Source organism: Dendrobates tinctorius, unplaced genomic scaffold (genome assembly GCF_039654945.1).
Source record: "Dendrobates tinctorius isolate UK_male_01 unplaced genomic scaffold, ASM3965494v1 ptg000162l, whole genome shotgun sequence".
Taxonomy (NCBI): domain Eukaryota; kingdom Metazoa; phylum Chordata; class Amphibia; order Anura; family Dendrobatidae; genus Dendrobates; species Dendrobates tinctorius.
The window spans coordinates 29544013-29567250 of NW_027361829.1; the positions used below are offsets into that span (position 1 = coordinate 29544013).

The following is a 23238-nucleotide window of genomic DNA, read 5'->3' on the forward strand; positions in this document are numbered from 1 at the left end:
CACACCATACAGTGTCAGTGGGCCTCACACAATCCAAAAGTGTCCAGTGTCCACTAGTGTCTGCAGAAATTCAAAATCTCCCTTATCTTGTAGTCACTTTTTTCACACCTGTGCCATAGAGCCTGTGACATAGCGCTCTGATATTCAGTGGGCCTCACACAATCCAAAAGTGTCCAGTGTCCACTAGTGTGTGCAGAAATTCAAAATCTCCCTTATCCTGTAGTCACTTTTTTCACACCTGTGCCATCGAGCTTGTGACATAGCGCTCTGATATTCAGTGGGCCTCACACAATCCAAAAGTGTCCAGTGTCCACTAGTGTGTGCAGAAATTCAAAATCTCCCTTATCCTGTAGTCACTTTTTTCACACCTGTGCCATCGAGCTTGTGACATAGCGCTCTGATATTCAGTGGGCCTCACACAATCCAAAAGTGTCCAGTGTCCACTAGTGTGTGCAGAAATTCAAAATCTCCCTTATCCTGTAGTCACTTTTTTCACACCTGTGCCATCGAGCCTGTGACATAGCGCTCTGATATTCAGTGGGCCTCACACAATCCAAAAGTGTCCAGTGTCCACTAGTGTGTGCAGAAATTCAAAATCTCCCTTCTCCTGTAGTCACTTTTTTCACACCTGTGCCATCGAGCCTGTGACATAGCGCTCTGATATTCAGTGGGCCTCACACAAGCCAAAAGTGTCCAGTGTCCACTAGTGTGTGCAGAAATTCAAAATCTCCCTTATCCTGTAGTCACTTTTTTCACACCTGTGCCATCGAGCCTGTGACATAGCGCTCTGATATTCAGTGGGCCTCACACAATCCAAAAGTGTCCAGTGTCCACAAGTGTCTGCAGAAATTCAAAATCTCCCCTGTCCTATAGACACCTTGTACCTTGTTTTACATTACTATATAGTTTGTTGGATTTTGTCTACATTTCTACCAAAAATGAGGAAGGCTGGTGGAAGAGGCCGTGGAATTGGGCGGGGGTTGGCAGCTGGTAATGATGGTGTTGGTGGTGGATCTGATGGTTGTGGCAAAAGCAAAATAGGACCGAATGCAGGAGGTGTTGAGCCTGTGTCATCATCTGGCTCCACAAGGCATCGAAGGCTTAGTTTTCTAGGAGTTGGCAAACCACTTTTAAAGCCAGAGCTTCAGGAAAAAGTTTTGTCTTACATTGCTGACTCAGCCTCCAGCTCTATCGCCTCCTCTTCTGAAGTTGTAAAAAATAAAAGGACTGAGTCGTCATTGGAGGCTCATGTTCATGAACCACACCTTTCCTTGTGTCCTTTACCCCAACCAAGATTGAAGGATGATGCAGGCCATACTACTGATTACTCCATGGAGCTGTTTTCACATACCATGCCTGGATTATCAAGTAAAATGGTGAATTACCCAGGCCAAGATGTATCTGACATGGAGTGCACTGATGCACAGCCGCTGATAGATGATTCTGCTGGTACATTCACTCAGAGCACTACATTGTCCTCGCAGTGTACAGAGCCAGATTCTGACCCTGATGAGAGTCAGGTGCCCCTTCCCGCACACTATACCACCATACACGGTGACACAGAGGAAGGTGCACATGACATTGAAGAGGAGGTGTTGGATGACCCAGTTGTTGACCCAGATTGGCATCCATTGGGGGAAGAGGGTGCTGCTTCCAATAGCTCAGATGAGGAGGAGCATCCACATCAGACATCGACATCGCAACAGCTGTTATCTGGCAGGCCCGGAGCACTCCAAAGACAGGTTCCAAAAATCAAAAGAGTTGCTGGACAGCTTGTCCAGAGGGTCAAAAGATCACAGCGTGCTAGGCCGCAATATGTCTGCAAAAGTAGGAAGAGTGCAGTGTGGCACTTTTTTGAACAAAATCCTCATGATTCAGGCTAAGGTTATCTGTAAGAAGTGCGCAAAGACCTTTAGCCGAGGGAAAAATCTGAAAAATTTGAATACCAGTTGCATGCTTAGACATTTAACCAGCATGCACTTGCAAGCGTGGACACAACACCAAACCTCAAGTGCCACATATACAACTGATCACAAAGAAGGTAGTCAGCAATGCTACATTGTTTCCCCCACTGTAAGCCCACCGGTTAGCACAGCAGCAAATGTTGAGGTGTCGTTGCAAGGCCACAGCAGTCAGGGAATCCCACTGTTATATCAACGAAATACTCAATCTAGGCCATCAGAAAGAACACCAACTCCATCACCATCATCAACCCTCTCTCAGTCCGCCCTGTCCACCGCTACTTCCACCATATGCAGCTCTCAAGTCCAGCTCACCCTCCCAGACACTATGAGTAGGTCAAGAAAGTACTCAGTCTCTGATCCGCGTACACTGGGTTTGAACGCCCACATTGCCAAACTAATCTCGTTTGAGATGATGCCCTATCGGTTGGTGGAAAGCGCAGCTTTCCGCGAACTCATGGCCTATGCAGTACCACGCTATGACCTACCCAGTCGCCACTTCTTCTCTCGCAAAGCCATCCCAGCCCTCCACCATCATGTAAAAGACCGCATTGTCCATGCACTCAAGCAGTCAGTGAGTGGAAAGGTGCACCTCACAACTGATGCATGGTCCAGTCGGCATGGCCAGGGCCGTTACATGTCCATCACTGCGCACTGGGTTAATGTGGTGGATGCAGGGTCCACAGGGGACAGCGGTGGTGGGACAGTGCTGCCTAGCCCACGGTATAGGAAACAGTTGGCTGTAGGCGTTCGACCCTCCTCCTCCTCCTCCAGAAGCGAAAGCTCGTCCACAGAGCGCAGTCGTACGAGCACTCCATCTGCAGCTGCCACTGTTGCACACGAGGTGTCCCCCTATCGAGCAGCTAGTGGAAAGCGTCAGCAGGCTGTGTTGCAGATGATGTGTTTGGGCGACAGACACACCGCCGAGGTGCTGGCCGAGTACTTGAAGCGACAAACTGAGTCATGGCTGGGCAGTGTAAATCTTGAGGCAGGCAAGGTAGTTAGAGATAACGGCCGTAATTTTGTGGCAGCCATAGCCCTTTCAAAACTCAGCCACATACCTTGCTTGGCTCATACCTTGAACCTGGTGGTGCAGTGCTTGCTCAAAAATTATCCGGAGTTAACAGCCCTGCTCCAGAAGGTGCGAAGACTGTGCGCGCACATCCGCCGGTCGCCTGTACACTCCGTTCGTATGCAGAAGCTGCAGCGATTGCTCCACCTTCCCAACCACCGCCTCATTATCGACATTGCAACAAGGTGGAACTCCACCCTGCACATGGAGCGGCTGTGCGAGCAGAGGCAGGCCATAATGCATTTGTGGGAGGATACACGGCCAGGCACTTTGAGAGCAGACATGGAGTTGACAGGTGTGCAGTGGTCGAAGCTGAAAGACCTCTGTAAAGTCCTTCAGTGTTTTGAGGAATGCACTTGGCTGGTAAGCGCAGACGACGCCATCCTAAGCATGAGCATCCCACTTATGCGTCTGCTCATGCAAACTTTGACGCACCTTAAGGAGCAGGCGTCTGCAGCCAATGTTGATGAGGAGGAAGAGGAGGAGGGAATCCTTGATGACATTCAGCCATTGTCTGCTCAGGGACCTCTCCTGGACGAGGTGGAGGAAGAAGAGGAGGAGGAGGATGATGATGGGGATGATTACTTAGGGGAGGAGGATGCATCTCGTGGGGCAAGTGAAAATGTTGGCGTGGCAAGGTCTGGTACAGGGTTTGTGCGTGACTGGAGGGATGTGGATTTGCCAGAAAGTGCTCCTCCACCCTGCACTCGCAGTGCATCATTGACACCGGGAACATTGGCCCACATGTCAGATTATGCCTTGCAGATCCTAAAAAGGGACCCCCGCATTGCCAAAATGATGAACGATGACGACTACTGGTTGGCCAGCATCCTGGATCCACGCTATAAAGGCAAATTACAAAACATCATGCCACAGGAGAACCTTGACCTAATATTGGCTAATAAACAAGCAACTCTGGTAAATCGGTTGCTTGAGGCATTCCCAGCACACAGCAGCGGTGATGGTTCTCACGCGAGCCGTACGGGCCGGGGGCAGCTTGGCAGAGGTGTTCATGGTGCACACAGCAGAAGTGGCGTTGGAGACAGGGGTTTCATGACAATGTTGTGGACTGATTTTTCAAGTACCGCTCACAACTGGTAATACTGCATCGATGGAAAGTGACAGGAGACAGCAGTTGTCAACTATGGTTCCAAACTACTTTTCCTCCCATATCGATGTTCTCCCACACAGGTCATTCCCCTTTGACTATTGGGCCACTAAATTGGACACCTTTCCTGAAATGGCACAATATGCCTTACAGGAGCTCGCTTGCCCAGCTGCAAGTGTGCTATCAGAAAGAGTCTTCAGTGCAGCTGGATCAATCCTGACAGAAAAAAGGACCCGTCTGTCAACCCAAAATGTGGATGATCTAACCTTCATTAAAATGAACCATGCATGGGTTTCCAAGGATTTTGTCCCACCTTCCCCTGATGACACATAGGGTGACAGAAAAATGGCTTGCTTTGGTCCACCTCTTCCTGGGACTTGACCTATTTCGCCTTTTGCATCAGCTGAATGTCCAACATCAACATATGCCACTTTCTAAAACTCCCTAACTGTGCTGCCTCCCCCCCCATGGCCAGGGTCACCACCTAGCGCACGACACCGTGCGAGTTCCGTTGCCCTGGACAGGTGGGTAGGCCGACTCTTGGGCGCGGGCACTGGCACAGGGTCCCTCATAGTGCAATCAAGTGTCTCTGACGGTGGTGGTGCACACCCGTCGTCAGACACACCGCCGTACTATGAGGGGCCCAGTGCCAGTACCGATGCCCACGAGTGGGCCCCCCTTCCTTGGGCAGGGCCCCAGCATTTGCAATCTTTACCTCTCCCTGCTCCTCCGCTGTGTAGTCTGGGCCGTCAAATCCATACTGTGCCTGACACCGTCTGAGCCTGGCTCCTGATGTATAGACATATATTTTGAATGTGTACGCTATCCATACATGTTATCCGGGGATACGGTACCCTTTCTCACCTTTGTGCAATCACGTGCAATCCATACTGGGCCTGACACCGTCTGAGCCTGCCTCCAGATGTATAGACATATATTTTGAATGTGTACGCTATCCATACATGTTATCCGCGGATACGGTACCCTTTCTCACCTTTGTGCAATCACGTGCAAGCCATACTGGGCCTAACACCGTCTGAGCCTGCCTCCTGATGTATAGACATATATTTTGAATGTATACGCTATCCATACATGTTATCCGGGGATACGGTACCCTTTCTCACCTTTGTGCAATCACGTGTAATCCATACTGGGCCTAACACCGTCTGAGCCTGCCTCCTGATGTATAGACATTTATTTTGAATGTGTACGCTATCCATACATGTTATCCAGGGATACGGTACCCTTTCTCACCTTTGGGCAATCACGTGCAATCCATACTGGGCCTAACACCATCTGAGCCTGCCTCCTGATGTATAGATATATATTTTGAATGTGTACGCTATCCATACATGTTATCCGGGGATACGGTACCCTTTCTCACCTTTGTGCAATCACGTGTAATCCATACTGGGCCTAACACCGTCTGAGCCTGCCTCCTGATGTATAGACATATATTTTGAATGTGTACGCTATCCATACATGTTATCCAGGGATACGGTACCCTTTCTCACCTTTGTGCAATCACGTGTAATCCATACTGGGCCTAACACCGTCTGAGCCTGCCTCCTGATGTATAGACATATATTTTGAATGTGTACGCTATCCATACATGTTATCCAGGGATACGGTACCCTTTCTCACCTTTGTGCAATCACGTGCAATCCATACTGGGCCTAACACCATCTGAGCCTGCCTCCTGATGTATAGACATATATTTTGAATGTGTACGCTATCCATACATGTTATCCGGGGATATGGTACCCTTTCTCACCTTTGTGCAATCACGTGTAATCCATACTGGGCGTGAGAACGGCTGGTGAGCTGTTAAGCAAGCTACAGCACCTGTGGTTTGCACACGTAATTTTTTCTTTTTTTCAGGAATGACGGTTAGGCCTAATTCCGGAACTGCGGTTGACCTGCACTTACTGGGAAATCATCGTTCGCGGGTAATAATTGTAATCAGTGATCCCCATCACTAACGTTGTTCAGCGGGTTATCTGCACCTGTAAGCGACAAACGCTGGCCTTTTCAGTGTAGCGCACATGCAGCCACGGACATGTAAGGGCATGACACACCAGTTATTGGCCAATCTCATGTGCCAGAGCCTCACGTGTCCCTCTAGTAAGCCGGACTCGGACCGCGGGGCATGACGGAGTCTCGTTCGTTAACGGAATTAAGCTTGCAATGTGTGCATCTGTTCTGTAGCTGGCATGGTTGAGGTTTCCCAGGTGGAGTCGAATTTAACCGTAGGCTCCACTCCTGGTGGTGCCCTTCTGGACATTCCTTTAAGGTTCAGCTTTGCAACCATACTGCCCACGTAAAACAAACACTTTGCCTTCATGAACGCTGTTTGGAGGGTCATGACTCGTGGGAATAACGCCGCCCAATCAGTTAACCTGCTAGAGAGATCCTTTGTTGCTCCCAAGCATGACATCACACTCCCTAGGAGGAAGTTAATGCCACTGTGGCGACCGTACTCCTGGGGGCGACACAAGTGCACTGATGCCCAGCCACTGCTCGATGAATCTGCTGGTACATTGACCCAGACCACTACATTCCCCTCGCACGCTACACGGCCTGAATCTGACCCTGATGAAACTCAGGTTACCTTTCCCATATACAGTTCCATCTTACACGGTGACAAAGAGGAAGCTGCAGATGAAAGTGCAGGTTCGGCCCACCCGCCATCAGACACACCACCGTACTATCAGGGGCCCTGTGCCAGTGCCGTCGCCAATGAGTGGGCCCTCCCTGCTTGCTCAGGATCACAGCACTTGCAAGGTTGAAATACTGTGCAGTGAGATGGAAGATGGGGACGACGAGGAGTCCAGACTAGTACAGGGATTCCCTAGCGAGGAGACTTATTTGATTGTTTTCAATGTTGGGACAGCAATTTTTGGGGAGCACTATACTCTGGAGAATGATAGATGGGGCCCACCATACACTGGAACATTCCAAAGGTGGACATCAGACACTGGAGCAGCATTTACAGGGCCCATTATACACTAGAGCATTAGAAATGGGGCCCATTATGTTTGGAGCATTATTTGGGCCCATAAGACAGTGGAGCTTCATCCATGGAGACCAACATATACTGTAGCATTATGTGGAGCTCATCATATACTGTTTCAAACATTATATGGGACCAATGATTCTGTATGGAGAAATAGATGGGCCTTGTCATGAGATGTAAAAAGTGAAGTATTTTTCATTGTACTATACCGCTATTTCTCTGCCGTATCGGAGCATGATGAGTTGTGGTATGTGTTAAAGGGGCGCTCTTTGGCCCAGGGCACATGAAAACCTGGAGCCAGCCCTACCCCCCTCAACTTTAGCCAAATAACCCTCATTTTTCAGTGCGTAACTTGTATTATGAAGTTAATTAAGGTTGACAAGTGTTATGATTGAGTCACCGTAGGAGGCAAAAATAGAAATGCTAGCTAAGTCCAGAAAACCAGAGAAGTTGGCAGCTATCGGATTGCAGACCCCTGAACCTATTAACACAACTAGCAGTAGCCGTGGGGGGCTCCTACGATGCCCTAGGCCCCTCGATCACAGCCGGAGGACTACATAGCCTAAAGACAGAAAGGGAAATCTAAACAGCCCCAGAGCAGACCCCAAAGCAAAAGGCAGCCCCCCACATATAATGACGGTGAAGCAAGAAGAAAGAACAAAACACAGACAGAAAGATAGACTGAGCAAAGATGGGGCCCACGCTAGCTTAGATAGGAAAGGACAGGAAGGCTGCTGTCTGCAATCCGTGAAAAACCCTATGAAAATAAGAGCCAACAAACTGACAGTAAAAAAGGCCCTGAAGACGCTAGGCTTCAAAAAAGCTATGTCAGTACTCAGGAATATTCTGAAGACAGAGCAACAGGCAAAGGGAGATTCAGCTCACCCCAGCAGGGAATGGCAGAATCCAGAAAAGCAAGGAAAACAAAACACTAATGCAAAAAGGCAAAGCAGAAATCTTAGCTTTAGATGAGCAGGAATCAGACTGATTTCCTAGAAGTCCACAGAGAAATCACCCGCAGGCCAGAAGGGCGTCGGCAGCTTTATATCCAGTCATTAACTCCACTCAGCCAGTCATCATCATCAGCCCCAGGTGTTTGACAATCAGGCTCACTACCTTTCTTCACCAGAAGAGGGAGTTCCTCGGGCCTCAGTAGTGAAGGGGAAAATTAACTCACAACAGTACCTCCCCCTTGAGGAGGGGTCACCGAACCCTCAACCACGCCACCAGGGCGATCAGGGTGAGCCCGATGAAAGGCACGCACCAATCTTTTGGCATGAATATCAGAGGCAGAGACCCAGGAATTATCCTCCTGAACATAATCCTTCCACTTAACCAAATACTGGAGTCTCCGTCTAGCCAGACGGGAATCCAGTACTTTCTCTACCTCATATTCCATGTTACCTTCAACCAATACAGGGTCTGGAGGTGCAACCCCCGGAACAACAGGTTCAACAAACCTCTTCAACAAAGATTTATGAACACATTATGGATTTTAAATGTGACAGGAAGAGCCAAACGAAAGGAGACCGGATTAATAATCTCCAAAATCTTGTAAGGTCCAATAAATCTAGGCTTAAACTTAGGAGAAGCCACCTTCATAGCAATATTTTTTGATGATAACCACACCATATCACCAACCTTAAATTGGGGACCAATGGTTCTATGTCGGTTGGAAAACCGCTGGGCCTTTTCCTGGGAGAGAGATAACTTATCCACCACTTGGTCCCAGATCTGGTGCATTCTCTCCACCACAGTGTCAACCCCTGGGCAGGCAGAGGGCTCCACCTGCCCTGAAGAAAATCGAGGATGAAACCCAAAGTTACAAAAAAAAGGAGACATCAAAGTGGCAGAACTAGCTCTATTATTTAAAGCAAATTCGGCCAAGGGCAAAAATGAAACCCAATCATCCTGATCAGCAGAAATAAAACATCTCAAATATGACTCCAAGGTCTGGTTTGTTCTCTCTGTCTGCCCATTGGTCTGAGGGTGAAAAGCAGAGGAGAAGGACAACTGAATTCCCAGCTTGGAACAGAAAGTTCTCCAAAATCTAGACACAAACTGGACTCCTCTGTCAGATACAATGTTCTCAGGAATCCCGTGCAAGCGAACCACCTGTTGTAAAAACAGGGGCACCAATTCAGAGGAAGACGGCAACTTAGGGAGTGGTACAAGATGAACCATCTTAGAGAACCTATCACAAATCACCCAAATAACAGTCATCCTTTGAGAGACAGGCATATCAGAGATGAAATCCATTGAAATATGGGTCCAAAAATAGAAATGCTAGCTAAGTCCAGAAAACCAGAGAAGTTGGCAGCTATCGGATTGCAGACCCCTGAACCTATCAACACAACTAGCAGTAGCCGTGGGGGGCTCCTACAATGCCCTAGGCCCCTCGATCACAGCCAGAGGACTACATAGCCTAAAGACAGAAAGGGAAATCTAAACTGCCCCAGAGCAGACCCCAAAGCAAAAGGCAGCCCCCCACATATAATGACGGTGAAGCAAGAAGAAAGAACAAAACACAGACAGAAAGATAGACTAAGCAAAGATGGGGCCCACGCTAGCTTAGATAGGAAAGGACAGGAAGGCTGCTGTCTGCAATCCATGAAAAACCCTATGAAAATAAGAGCCAAAAAACTGACAGTAAAAAAGGCCCTGAAGACACTAGGCTTCAAAAAAGCTATGTCAGTACTCAGGAATATTCTGAAGACAGAGCAACAGGCAAAAGGAGATTCAGCTCACCCCAGCAGGGAATGGCAGAATCCAGAAAAACAAGGAAAACAAAACACTAATGCAAAAAGGCAAAGCAGAAATCTTAGCTTTAGATGAGCAGGAATCAGACTGATTTCCTAGAAGTCCACAGAGAAATCACCCGCAGGCCAGAAGGGCGTCTGCAGCCTTATATCCAGTCATTAACTCCACTCAGCCAGTCATCATCATCAGCCCCAGGTGTTTGACAATCAGGCTCACTACCTTTCTTCACCAGAAGAGGGAGTTCCTTGGGCCTCAGTAGTGAAGGGGAAAATTAACTCACAACAGACAAGCTTAAGTAAGAAGAATTGATGCTTTTGGCATTCAAATGGGCACTGTAGGTGTGTTTCCTGTCCTCCTCTCACTGCCGACTTTTATTCCCCATTGACTTACATTGGGTTTCGTGTTTCGGGACGACCCCGACTTTTCCCTATAATCGGCCGATCTTGCTCGACCCGACTTTTGGAAAAGCTGGGTTTCACGAAACGAAACTCGACCCTAAAAAAACAAAAGTCGCTCAACTCTAGTGTGGACTTCTCCAAACATACCGCTTAGAGTTATCACCAAATAGTTCTATCTTCGTCTCATCAAAACAGAGAATCTTATTTCTCATAGACTGGAAGTCCTTCATGTGGTTTTTAGCAAACTCTATGCAGGCTTTCATATGTCTGCCGCTGTGGAGAGGCTTCCGTCGGGCCACTCTGCCATAAAGGCCAGACTGGTGGAGGGCTGCAGTGATAGTTGACTTTGTGGAACTTTCTCCCATCTCCCTACTGCATCTGTGAAGCTCATTCACAGTGATCTTGGGGTTCTTCTTTACCTCTCTCACTAACGCTCTTCTCCCATGATTGCTCAGTTTCGCTGGGCGGCCAAGTCTAGGAAGATATCTGATGGTCCAAAACGTCTTCCATTTAAGGATTATGGAGGCCATTGTGCTCTCAGGAACCTTGAGTACTGCAGAAATTCTTTTGTAACCTTAGCCAGATCTGTGCCTTGCCACAATTCTGTCTCTGAGCTCCTTGGCCAGTTCCTTTGACCACATGATTCTCATTTGGTCTGAAATGCACTGTGATCTGTGAGGTCTTAAGCTCCCGTCACACACAGCGATCTCACTAGCGAGATCCCTGCTGAGTCACAAGTTTTGTGACGCAACAGCGATCTCACCAGCGAGATCGTTGTGTGTGACACCTATCAGCGACCGGCCCCCCTGCCGGGTATCGCTGATCGTCCTGGAATGGCCAGGACATTTTTTTAGTCGCTGGTCTCCCACTGGCCAGCACGCATCGCTGCGTGTGGCAGGCAGGAGACCAGCGATCAGCGAGCAGGAGCTTGTAACCAAGGTAAACAGCGGGTTTCTAAGCGCTGCACAGCACTTAGAAACCCGCTGTTTACCTTGGTTACCAGCTCCCTGCATCAGCGCGCTGGTAACTAAGGTACACAGCGACGCCAGCGCTCGTCGTCGCTGGTGCTGATCGCTGGTGAATCTGCCTGTTTGGCAGCTCACCAGCGATCATGTGACACACCAGCGATCCTGACAAGTTGATATCGTTGTCGGGATCGCTGGTGAGTCACTATGTGTGACGGGGCTCTTATACAGACAGGTGTGTGCCTTTACAAATCAAGTCCTATCAGTTTAATTAAACACAGCTGGACTCCAATGAAGGAGTAGAAGCATCTCAAGGAGGATCACAAGGAAATGGACAGCATGTGACATAAATATGAGTGTCTGAGCAAAAGGTCTGAATATTTATGACCAAGTGATATTTCAGTTTTTCTTTTTTAAAAAATTTGCAAAAACTTCTACATTTCTGTTTTTTGTCAGTCAAGATGGAGTGCAGAGTGTACATTAATGAGAAAAAAACTAACTTTTTTAATATACCAAATAGCTGCAATGAAACAAAGAGTGAAAAATTTAAACGGGTCTGAATACTTTCCAAACTCACTGTAGCAGATCACCTGAATAAGGCCTTAATCTACAAAGCATGAAGGATGCATTATTTCATCATGCCACAGGCACATTACATCTTATCACAGTAAAAATAAACATGTATAAAATATTGCATGAAATGACAGAAAAAAAGATACAGAGTTAGAAACAAATCTCAGTGAATATGTGTAATTTATCTATCCCAATATTCTATGTGCACAACCAATCTTGATTAATATCTGTTTATTTTCTGGACATCATTACACAGGTTCCATATGCAAAATGGAGATGATTAAGTTATCTGTGAAAGATTATATGAGGTAAGGTATATTAGCACTAACTAACATCATATATAAAGTATGGTAAATAAGTGTGTAATTCATGTACTGTCTGTGATAAATGAATACAGTAGGAAAAGCTTTAATTTTTTTTTTTATATGTAAAAATCACTGATGTTAAAAACTGAAACACTGACCATACACTCATAAAAATCTCATAAAAATAACTGATGTCGCTAAGACCATTTTTTGCGTACATAAAAAATCACAGTGCTCTGAGTAAGACTTTAAAGGGTTGTCCAAAAATAATACTGATTTTCATACTAATCGAGTATTTATTGTACTAATATAATAGCTTTGGGTATTCTTAAACGGAAAGTCATAAAAACGGAAATAGGTACAAAATAAATAACGCAGTTAGATTATCAGAGGGAACTTTAAGAACTTTTTAATTAAAACATGTTAGAAAAGATAATAGATTAGAAAATATTAGATAAGATGTGGAGAATTTGATCTGCCAAAATGTCAATTTTCTCTCTGTTGGTGGTATGCAAAGTTCAGAGTTTGAACCACCTCTAGTTTTCTCTTTATGTAATTTTAATTGGGCACAATTCTCCTCTTCTCTTGCTTACACTAGTATTGTCTGCTTCTACAATCATAAATGGATTGCCCACCAGGGCAGTGGGGTTACTTGGCACTGGGCCGGTGTCTCAGAGGGATGTGTCACGGTGGCGGTGACCCGGTCCGTGGCTCTGGGCGTCTAAGCAAAAGGGGTGAAACATGGCTGAATTTATAGTATAGAGTTTATAGGTGATGTGGATAAAGTTATTGAGATGGATGATTCGTGACGCCACCTGTGGTTTCTGGTCAGTTTGACCAGCTCTGCAGGCTTGCTTCTCTGGGACAGATGTTGTGGTGCAGCAATGATGTTGAAGCTCCCCACAGGTGGAGCTGTAGTCCCAGGGCAGTAGTAGTAGGTGTTGAGGAAGAGGGTGCAGTGTTAGGCACAGAGATGTAGCAGTGCTGGATGAGTGGCGCAGGAATAAGTGGAGGACACAAGGGCTTGTAGTTCCAAAGGCTTTACTCACTGTCTGGTGCACATAGATGCCCGCTTCAGTACTGAGTCCTCCAGGCGAGGGGTCCAGATAACTCCCAGATAGAACGGAATGCACCTTCCCAGCCTTCCCTGTCAGTGTGATCCTTTCCTGGCCATCTCCAAACAATACGCTACTTATACTCCTTCTTCCACTTCAGCGCCTCACAATTAACCCGGGCCAGCAACTGCGACCTGCGAGTCCTGTTCAGGCAACAACTCACTGTTCCCGTTTCCCGTGACTCTATATAGGCACCTTTCCGGTTAGACTGACTGTGGATGGTGGCTGTGGCCCCTAAAGTGACCACAGCTGTCGGCTTTGCTAGTTAAGTCCTTAGTTCCACTCCGCTAGGCTAAGGGGCCAAGTTCCTTCTGCGACCAATCTGGTTCCTTCCTCCACCTGACAGCCGTCAGCGTGGAATAAGACCCACAGGATAGCATTCCAACCGTGTCCCTGGAAGAACCACTCTTCCTACGGAGAATCTGCTGTTTCTGTCCAATCTGTCTGGCACTCCCCATGCAGTTGGGAGCTGCACAGACCATGTCCTTCTCCTTTCCTCCCCCTCAGGGGATCTTTTTAACCTCAGACTAGATTCTCCCTCCTTGCTACGCTCCGCCCACCTACCAGCACACTTCGTGTTCCTAGCAGGGAGCCATGAAGGGTGCTCTGCTACACTATTATGGGTGAAATGTGGGATGTTGAAGTCTGGTCAGGTGCATCCACCCTACCTGGTCGTGGGGTACCACACCTGTGGTTGAGGTCCAGTACCTCTGTGGCGTCTGGACCCACAGGGGCGCCACATATCCTCTCCATATAAATATTGCATTTCTAACCTACTCTGCATGGCACACGAAATCACATGTAGTGGTTCACTGTAGTTATTTTTGCAGATAGTGCTTGCTAAATCTGTAGCTCAAAGAAAGGTTTTACAAACTTTGTTACTTTTGTTTCATCTTCATCATCATCATCATCATCATCATCATCTTCTTTACCTAAGCCTGATGCCTTTATCTATTTCTGCAATAGCACCATACTTCGTTGACATGAGAACAGTTCTCTTGACTCAAATATTTTGTTATTCCTTTGCTCCTCCCAGAGGCGTAGCTAGGGGTTCAACTCAGGGCCAGCATTAGGGGCAGGCAGCCCAGGCAGCTGCCTAGGGCCCCCACTCCCCCAGGGGCTCCCAACTAGTGGCACATCAAGCAGCTGCTATAGGGCCCCTGTGATGCAGGGGGGCCCAACTGCCACCAGTGCCAACTTCCCCCGCAGCCGCATTGAACTGTACCGGCATCATAGACACCATTACAGTTCAAAGCAATGATGGAGGAGAGAGCGTCAGCTGAAACTTCCTCTCCCATCATTCCCCACTCTGCTTCTGAAACAGCGGATGCGTGATGATGTCATATCATCGTACACTCACTGTGTGCCTGGCAGAGCTGGAGACAGGAGCCGGGAGCAGTGCGGGCACGAGGAGAAGGTGAGAAGTGTTTTTTTTTTAATGTAACAGTACAGGACTGTGGGGCCACTCTCAGGAGGGATTGTATACCATGTGGGGCTGTAAACCATGTGGGGCTGTGTACTGTGGACCTGTGCTGTATACCATGTGGGGCTGTGCTGTATACCATGGGCCTGTGCTGTATACCATGTGGGGCTATATACCATGTGGGGCTGTGCTGTGCTGTATACCATGTGGAGCTGTATACCATGTGGGGCTGTATACCATGTAGGGCTGTGCTGTATACCTTGGGCCTGTGCTGTATACCATGTGGGGCTCTATGCCATGTGGGGCTCTATGCCATGTGGGGCTGTATACCATGTGGGCCTGTGCTGTATACCATGGGCCTGTGCTGTATACCATATGGACCTGTGCTGCATACCATGTGGGGCTGTGCTGTATACCATGTGGTGCTGTGCTGTATACCATGTGGGGCTGTGCTGTATGACATGTGTGGATGTGCTGTATACTATGTGGGCTGTGTTATATACCATGGGGGTACATTATACATTATATTCTATGGAGGAGGCTGTTATATGATATGGGGGGCTACATTATATTCCTTGGGGAGGTGGGCTGTATTCTATTCTATTCAGGGTTACATTTTATTCTATGGGGGGCTGTATTATATTCTATGGGGGGTGATCGCATCATACTCTATGAGGAGGCTACATTATACTATATGAGGAGGCTACATTGTATTCTATGGGGGGGCTGAATTATATTCTATGGGGGGATAGATTATATTGCATGGGGGCTTCATTATACTTTATGAGGGGGCTACATTATATTCTATTGGGGCTGCATTATACTATATGAGGAGGGCTGCATTGTATTCTATGGAGGGGCTACATTGTGCTATATAAGTGGCTGCATTATATTCTATGGGTGCTGCATTATACTCTGGGGGGCTGCCATATATTCTATGGAGGGGCTGCATTATATTATATGAGGGAGCTGCATTATATTCTATGGGGGGTTACATTATATTCTGTGGGGTAGCTGCATTATGCTCTAAGGGGTGGATGCATTATACTATAAGAGGGGGGTTACATTAAATTTTATGGGGGTTACATTATATTGTATGGCGGGGCTGCATTATACTTTGCTGGGTGGCTGCATTATGCTCTATGGGGTGGCTGCATTATACTATATGTGGGCTGCAATATACTGTATTGAGGACTATGGGGAATATATTATAATATATGAAGAATTATGGGGTGCATTATACTATGGGAAGTGATTTGTACTACATGGATGACTGGCGGTGTATTATACTATATGGAGCTCTTTGAGGAGTGTATTATACTATATGGAGGGCTATAAGGAGTGTACTATACTATATGGAGGACTATGGGGAGCGTATTATACTACAGTCATATGTTAAAGTTTGGGCACCCCTATTAATGTTAACCTTTTTTCTTTATAACAATTTTGGTTTTTGCAACAGCTATTTCAGTTTCATATATTGAATCTAATAACTGATGGACTCAGTTATATTTCTGGATTCAAATGAGGTTTATTGTACTAACAGAAAATGTGTAATCTGCATTTAAACAAAATTTGACCAGTGCAAAAGTATGGGCACCTCAACATAAAAGTGACATTAATATTTCATAGATCCTCCTTTTGCAAAAAATAACAGCCTCTAGTCACTTCCTGTAGCTATTAATGAGTTCCTGGATCCTGGATGAAGGTATTTGTGACCATTCCTGGTTACAAAACAATTCCAGTTCAGTTAAGCTTGATGGTCGCCAAGCATGGACAGCCCGCTTCAAATCATCCCACAGATGTTCAATGATATTCAGGTCTGGGGACTGGGATGGCCATTTCAGAACATTGCAATTGTTCCTCTGCATGAATGCCTGAGTAGATTTGGAGCGGTGTTTGCCAGAGCCATCAGACTACTACTACTAATAACCCACATCATCCCGTCAGAGCCACCGGACTACTACCCCTAATATCCAACATCATCCCATCAGCCAGAGCCACCGGACTTCTACACCTAATATCCCACATCCTAACTTCCATACCGGGTATTCATTTAAGAGGGAAGATGTGCCTATGGGATGGAGGATGTGTGATGGGGATATGGGCAGGGAGGGGGTGATTCATTTCTGTCATGTGCTCTCTGCTCCTTTCTGGGAGCAGACAATGGCTGGGAGCTTATGTTCCCGGGGATATTAGATTTCTCCCACCATGGCAGTGTCTGCTGAGGTGTTGTCGTAGAGTGAGAAAACTATTGCTCATAGCAACCAATCACAGCTCAGCTTCTTTCCTTAGTGATTGGTTGCAAGGAAAACTGTTGCTCATAGTAACCAATCACAGCTCAGCTTCTTTTAAACAGCTCTGGTGAAATGAAAGATGCTTCATGATTGGTTGGTGATACACACACACATACATACATACATTCACATATATATAATGATATATATATGCCAAGGAAAAATGAACTTTGCAAATTGGTAAGTCTTACCCCTCAAATTAGTTCCTTTTGGCATAAGGATTCACCATGTAAAATATGTTGACATTAAACTCATTAAACTAAGATTTACCAGTTGCTCAAGTATATATATATATATATATATATATATATATATATATATATATATAAAAAAATAATAAAATAGGCAGCACTTCAAATTAAATGTGAAAAAGTGGATACTTTACTGATCCTCAGGTGGTGACAATTCAACGGTGACCCGTCTTTATCAAGCTTCTATTAACTCGGCTGTTTGGACGCTGCTGAATAGGTTTTGCACCAATTGTATAATTTTGGTAGTGCTGCCCTTTTTTGAGATATATATATATATATATATATATATATATATATATATATATATATATTCAAACAATGTAAAAAACATATAGCCAGCTCACCATAAAGGAGTTCCTCTTAATGCAATAGTCGGTGTTCACCTTATATTCTGCACGGATCCAGGCAGGGAGTGTGCCCCAACAAATAGGAATATAAGAGAATTGGGATCCAGCAAAAAGATGAAAGTTCACCAGAATTATAAAATCTTCTTCTTTATTTATCCATCAATTCATATTGCTGGAATGTTACCAATTGTTTGGAGTTCCTCATCTAATTTTTATATGAATTGATGGATAAATAAAGAAGAAGATTTTATAATTCTGGTGAACTTTCATCTTTTTGCTGGATCCCAATTCTCTTATATTCCTATATATACACTTTCATCTTTTTGCTGGATCCCAATTCTCTTATATTCCTATATATACAGTATATACTATCTGAAGAGCCCGGCGCTGCCCGGGCATAGTAACTAACTGTGGTTAGTTAGAGCAAATTATAATTATCCTCCATCCCATAGTCCCGTGCCCATATACCCATCATACATATCCACGATCCCATAGGCCCATGCCCATATATCCATCATACATATCCTCCATCCCATAGTAGAGTGCTCATATACCAATCACACATCCTCAATCCCATAGTCCCATGCCCATATATGCCCATATACCCATCACACATCCTCCATCCCATAATCCCATGCCCATATACCCATCATACATATTCACCATCCCATAGTCGAGTGCCCATGTACCCATCACACATCCTTCATCTCATAGTCCCATGCCCATATACCCATCATACATATCCTCCATCCCATAGTCCCGTGCCCATATACCCATCACACATATCTGCCATCCCATAGTCCCGTGCCCATATACCCATCATACATATCCTTCATCCCATAGTCCCGTGCCCATATACCCATCACACATATCTGCCATCCCATAGTCCCATGCCCATATACCCGTCATACATATCCTCCATCCCATAGTCCAGTGCCCATATACCCATCACACATCCTCCATCCCATAGTCCTGTTCCCATATACCCATCATACATATCCTCCATACCATAGTCCAGTGCCCATATACCCACCACACATTCTCCATCGCATAGTCAACCATTATGACATCATAATGAGCAGCGGGGCTTGCAACCTATGATGACATCAGTGTCGCCATGGCAACCATTATGAAATCATAATGAGGGGCGGGGCTTGACTCACACTTTTTCCCCATTATGTAGATAGGGGCAAAATTGTTTGGTGAATTGAAATGCGTGGGGTTAAAATTTCACCTCACAACATAGCCTAGGACACTCTCGGGGTCCAGATGTGTGTCTGTGCCAAATTTTGTGGCTGTAGCTACAACGGTGTGGATGCCAATCCTGGACATACACACACACATACATACATACATACATACACACATTGAGCTTTATATATTAGATATATAAATATATATATATTATATTATATATATATATATATATATATATATATATATATTTATACAGTGCCTTGCGAAAGTATTCGGCCCCCTGGAACTTTTCAACCTTTTCCCACATATCATGCTTCAAACATAAAGATACCAAATGTAAATTTTTGGTGAAGAATCAACAAGTGGGACATGATTGTTAAGATGAATGAAATTTATTGGTTATTTTTAAATTTTTATTTTAAATTTTTGGGGAAATTCAAAAACTGAAAAGTGGGGCTTGAAATATTATTTGTCCCCTTTACTTTCAGTGCAGCAAATTCACTCCAGAAGTTCATTGTGGTTCTCTGAATGATCCAATGTTGTCCTAAATGACTAATGATGATAAATATAATCCACCTGTGTGTAATCAAGTCTCCGTATTAATGCACATGCTCTGTGATAGTCTCACGGTTTTGTTTGAAGCACAGAGAGCATCATGAAGACCAAGGAACACAACAAGCAGGTCCGTGATACTGTTGTGGTGAAGTTTAAAGCCGGATTTGGATACAAAATCATTTCCAAAACTTTAAACATCCCATGGAGCACTGTGCAGGTGATCATCTTGAAATGGAAGGAGTTTCAAACCACTGCAAATCTACCAAGACCCGGCCGTCCCTCTAAACTTTCATCTCAAATAAGGAGAAAACTGATCAGAGATGCAGCCAAGCGGCCCATGATCACTCTGGACAAACTGCAGAGATCTACAGTTGAGGTGGGACAGTCTGTCCACAGGACAACAATCAGTCGTACACTGCACAAATCTGGCCTTTATGCAAGAGTGGCTAGAAGAAAGTCATTTCTCAAAGATATCCATAAAAAGTGTCATTTAAAGTTTGCAACAGGCCACCTGGGAGACACACCAAACATGTGGAAGAAGGTGCTCTGGTCAAAGGAAATCAAAATCGAACTTTTTGGTAACAATGCCAAACGATATGTTTGGCGTAAAGGCAACACAGCTCATCACTCTGAACACACCAACCCCACTGTCAAACATGGTGGTGGCAGCATCATGGATTGGGCCTGCTTTTCCTCAGCAGGGACAGGGAAGATTATTAAAATTGATGGGAAGATGGATGGAGCCAAATACAGGACCATTCTTGAAGAAAACCAGTTGGAGTCTGCAAAAGACCTGAGACTGGGACGGAGATTTGTCTTCCAACAAGACAATGATCCCAAACATAAAGCAAAATCTACAACGGAATGGTTCACAATTAAATTTATCCAGGTGTTAGAATGGCCAAGTCAAAGTCCAGACCTGAATCTAATCGAGAATCTTTGGAAAGAGCTGAAAACTGCTGTTCACAAACGATCTCCATCAAACCTCACTGAGCTTGAGCTGTTTGCCAAGGAAGAATGGGTAAGAATTTCATTTTCTCGATGTACAAAACTGATAGAGACATACCCCAAGCCACTTGCAGCTGTAATCGTAACAAAAGGTGGCGCACAAAGTATTAAGTTAAAGGGGCTGAATAATATTGCACGCCCCACTTTTCAGTTTTTGAATTTCCACAAAAATGTAAAATAACCAATAAATTTCGTTCAACTTCAAAATTGTGTCCCACTTGTTGATTCTTCACCAAAAATTAACATTTGGTATCTTTATGTTTGAAGCTTGTATGTGGGAAAAGGTTGAAAAGTTCCATGGGGCTGAATACTTTCGCAAGGCACTGTATATGTATATATATATATATATAAATATATATATATTGTGGTGCAGTGACCACTGTGTCCGCTAGGGGGCGCTGTATGGGTGTCCCAGGACAGCCGTATAAGCATTTCCATTGTCCTGATAGGTGTAGGATACTGAAAGATCATAATCATCAGCAGAGGTACTGCTGAGCAGTATGTTCCATTACAATGTGTCAGGGAAGCCTGTGGGTGGCTGTATGCAATAGGACCTTGGGTGAGGTCATAGCCATGTGATCACCTGTGGGTGTAGTTATGGACCATATAAGGTACCTGAGGTCTGGTCACAGGTGGTGAATGCAGAGACTCGATTGGTCCGTTTGGAAGGTCTCATGTGGCTTCCTGCTTGACAGCACATCTGGACGCTGTGACTAATGGCGAAGTGTGCCTGACAGTTCCCAGGGAGAGGGAATGAACATTAGCAGTGTAAAGCAGCATGCAAGGTAACCCGGAGACGGGACTACAACTGAGAGACTGTATAGCCGGTTGGCTAGAAGAAGCACAGCCTGTGTGACTAGGAGGGCTAAAGGGGAGCAGAGCTCCAGTGTGAAGATACCCTGCTATAATACTGTTGCATATCGTGATTGGTTTATGATAATGAATAAACCTCATGGACTGTGATATTGCTTTATGGAAACCTGTGTCGGACGTGATTATTCGCTGCCATGCGAGTGTCCCCCAACCTTGAATGACAGCGCTACCTCACAAATGGTGGAGAATTGCTAAGGGCAATATAGTAGCCTTGTTGCTGGGGGCAATGGAAATGGACTGCCAAAAAAAAAACTTTGTTGCTAAGGGCTGCGGTTCCAACAGCACATGTTGCAGTGCTGGCAACGCTGAGCCAGGAGAGCTGACTGTTGTGAAAGCCATATACTGAGAGCAGCTCAGTGAAAGAGACTGGTGATTGCTAGGGTGCCTCTGCGGATAAGAGGTACCCGAGGACCTGTGTGGCCGACACAGGTAACGGACAGGTGTTCGTTGTTGCACTGACCTGGGTCAGTGAGCAAGGTCCTGGAAGGTCAGTGTTGGGAGGTTCTGGGAGAGGAATCGGATCCCTGGAACATGTGATATGACCTTGGACCTGGTGAGGCCGGTGTATTGGGAGACCCTGGGAGGAGGGTCGGCTCCCTGAATAGCACCCGGTGTGCCCTGTGTGTTGGACGGTCTCAGGCGGAGACGGTACGTCCTGAATAGCGCACAGACAGGATACGTGAGTTTTTTGGAGTTTTTTCGTGCATGTGTTTTTTTCTTTTTCCTCTGCAAAACCTGAAGGTGCTTGCTGTGGCTCAGTAGGGTCACGAAGGTCTCGCAGCACAGGGGGGGAGTCCCAAAAGGGGGGCGGTGACCCAAATCGGGGTGGTAGCCCAAAAGGGGGTGGAGTCCCAAAGGGGGCGGTGACCCAAAGTGGGAAGGTTCAGGAAGTAGCAGCACTGGTTGCCTCAGTGGGTATGTCTGGGGAACCGCAGTGTGAGTGCATGTCTTGGGAGGAGTGCGGTGTGTCTTTTCCTGATAACGACGAGCCACAGGTGTGTACCGTGATGCTGCACCGGGAAGGAGTCCCTGGTAGGCTGGACTCATAGAGTCAGGTGACTTTGACAGGAACTCCACTCGTTTTAGCTCTGACCGAGAAAAACGTCAGAGTTCGCTGCGTCCACGGGGTCATTGTGAATTATAAAGTGGACAGAGTCCTGATTGAGATGACAAAGGGGGAGTGCCATGGTGGTAGTATGCCACCAAACTTAGTGCATACCTTTGAGAGGCGCCAGGACTTTGTCATATTTAAAGATGTGGGGCAGGACGATAGAGACGTTTCTACGGTAGCGCTAGCAGACACTGAGATGCTGACGCCTCCTAACGTGGACAGGCCAGACGTAAGGGCGACCGAAGAAAGAATTGTGTCAGACAAATTTACTGACCTGACGTCACCTGAAGGTTACATCAGTGTGAATGAGAAGAGTGTGGTAAACAAAAAGAGCGGAGCTGACACATGGATAGAGAGTGCCTTGGGGGTTCACCGTACAATGTGGTGTGACTGTGACATGTTGTTGCCAGTAGCCACCACTAGGACAGAATCTAATGCTGTGCTGACTGAAACTCGTGACAGGACTGGTGGTAGCCTGATCGAGAAGATAACGGGAATAGAAACACTGTCAGAGGGTAACCGGGGGGTTCACTCGACTGATAGGACTGACTCAGTGGTACCCTTTGACGATATAATTAAAGAATTAGTGGTGCTACACATGCTGGCGAAAAGAGAACAAGATCAGGAGATACAGTTAATAAAAGAAACAGTGGAAGAACATGTCAAACAAGAAAGAATCTTGAGAGAGTTGGCCGAGCACAAGGCGGAGGTCTCGAGAAAGAAGTCTTGGAGCTCAGAGGTCACCGGTCCACGTGGCAAAGTGTGAACAAAAGCCTTAAGGAAGAGATGGAAGAACTCCGAGGAGTAGTAAAAGGTCTTCTGCGGGAGAAGTTGGACGAAGATTTACAGTGGCCGGGCCCGACTGATGATAAAATGGAACTGCCAGTACCCATCTTGACAAAG

General features: G+C 46.0%; 1 protein-coding gene across 3 annotated transcripts in view; it reads left to right on the top strand.

The window, feature by feature from the left end:
* The window catches only part of ITPRID1 (ITPR interacting domain containing 1), a 440936-nt gene that overhangs the window by 195195 nt on the left and 222503 nt on the right, over positions 1 to 23238 (top strand). For all 3 annotated transcript variants that reach the window (XM_073549929.1, XM_073549928.1, XM_073549930.1), the window contains exon 4: positions 12110 to 12161. In XM_073549929.1, coding sequence (XP_073406030.1) covers positions 12110 to 12161 — 52 coding nt within the window. The remainder of the gene's footprint in view (positions 1 to 12109; positions 12162 to 23238) is intronic.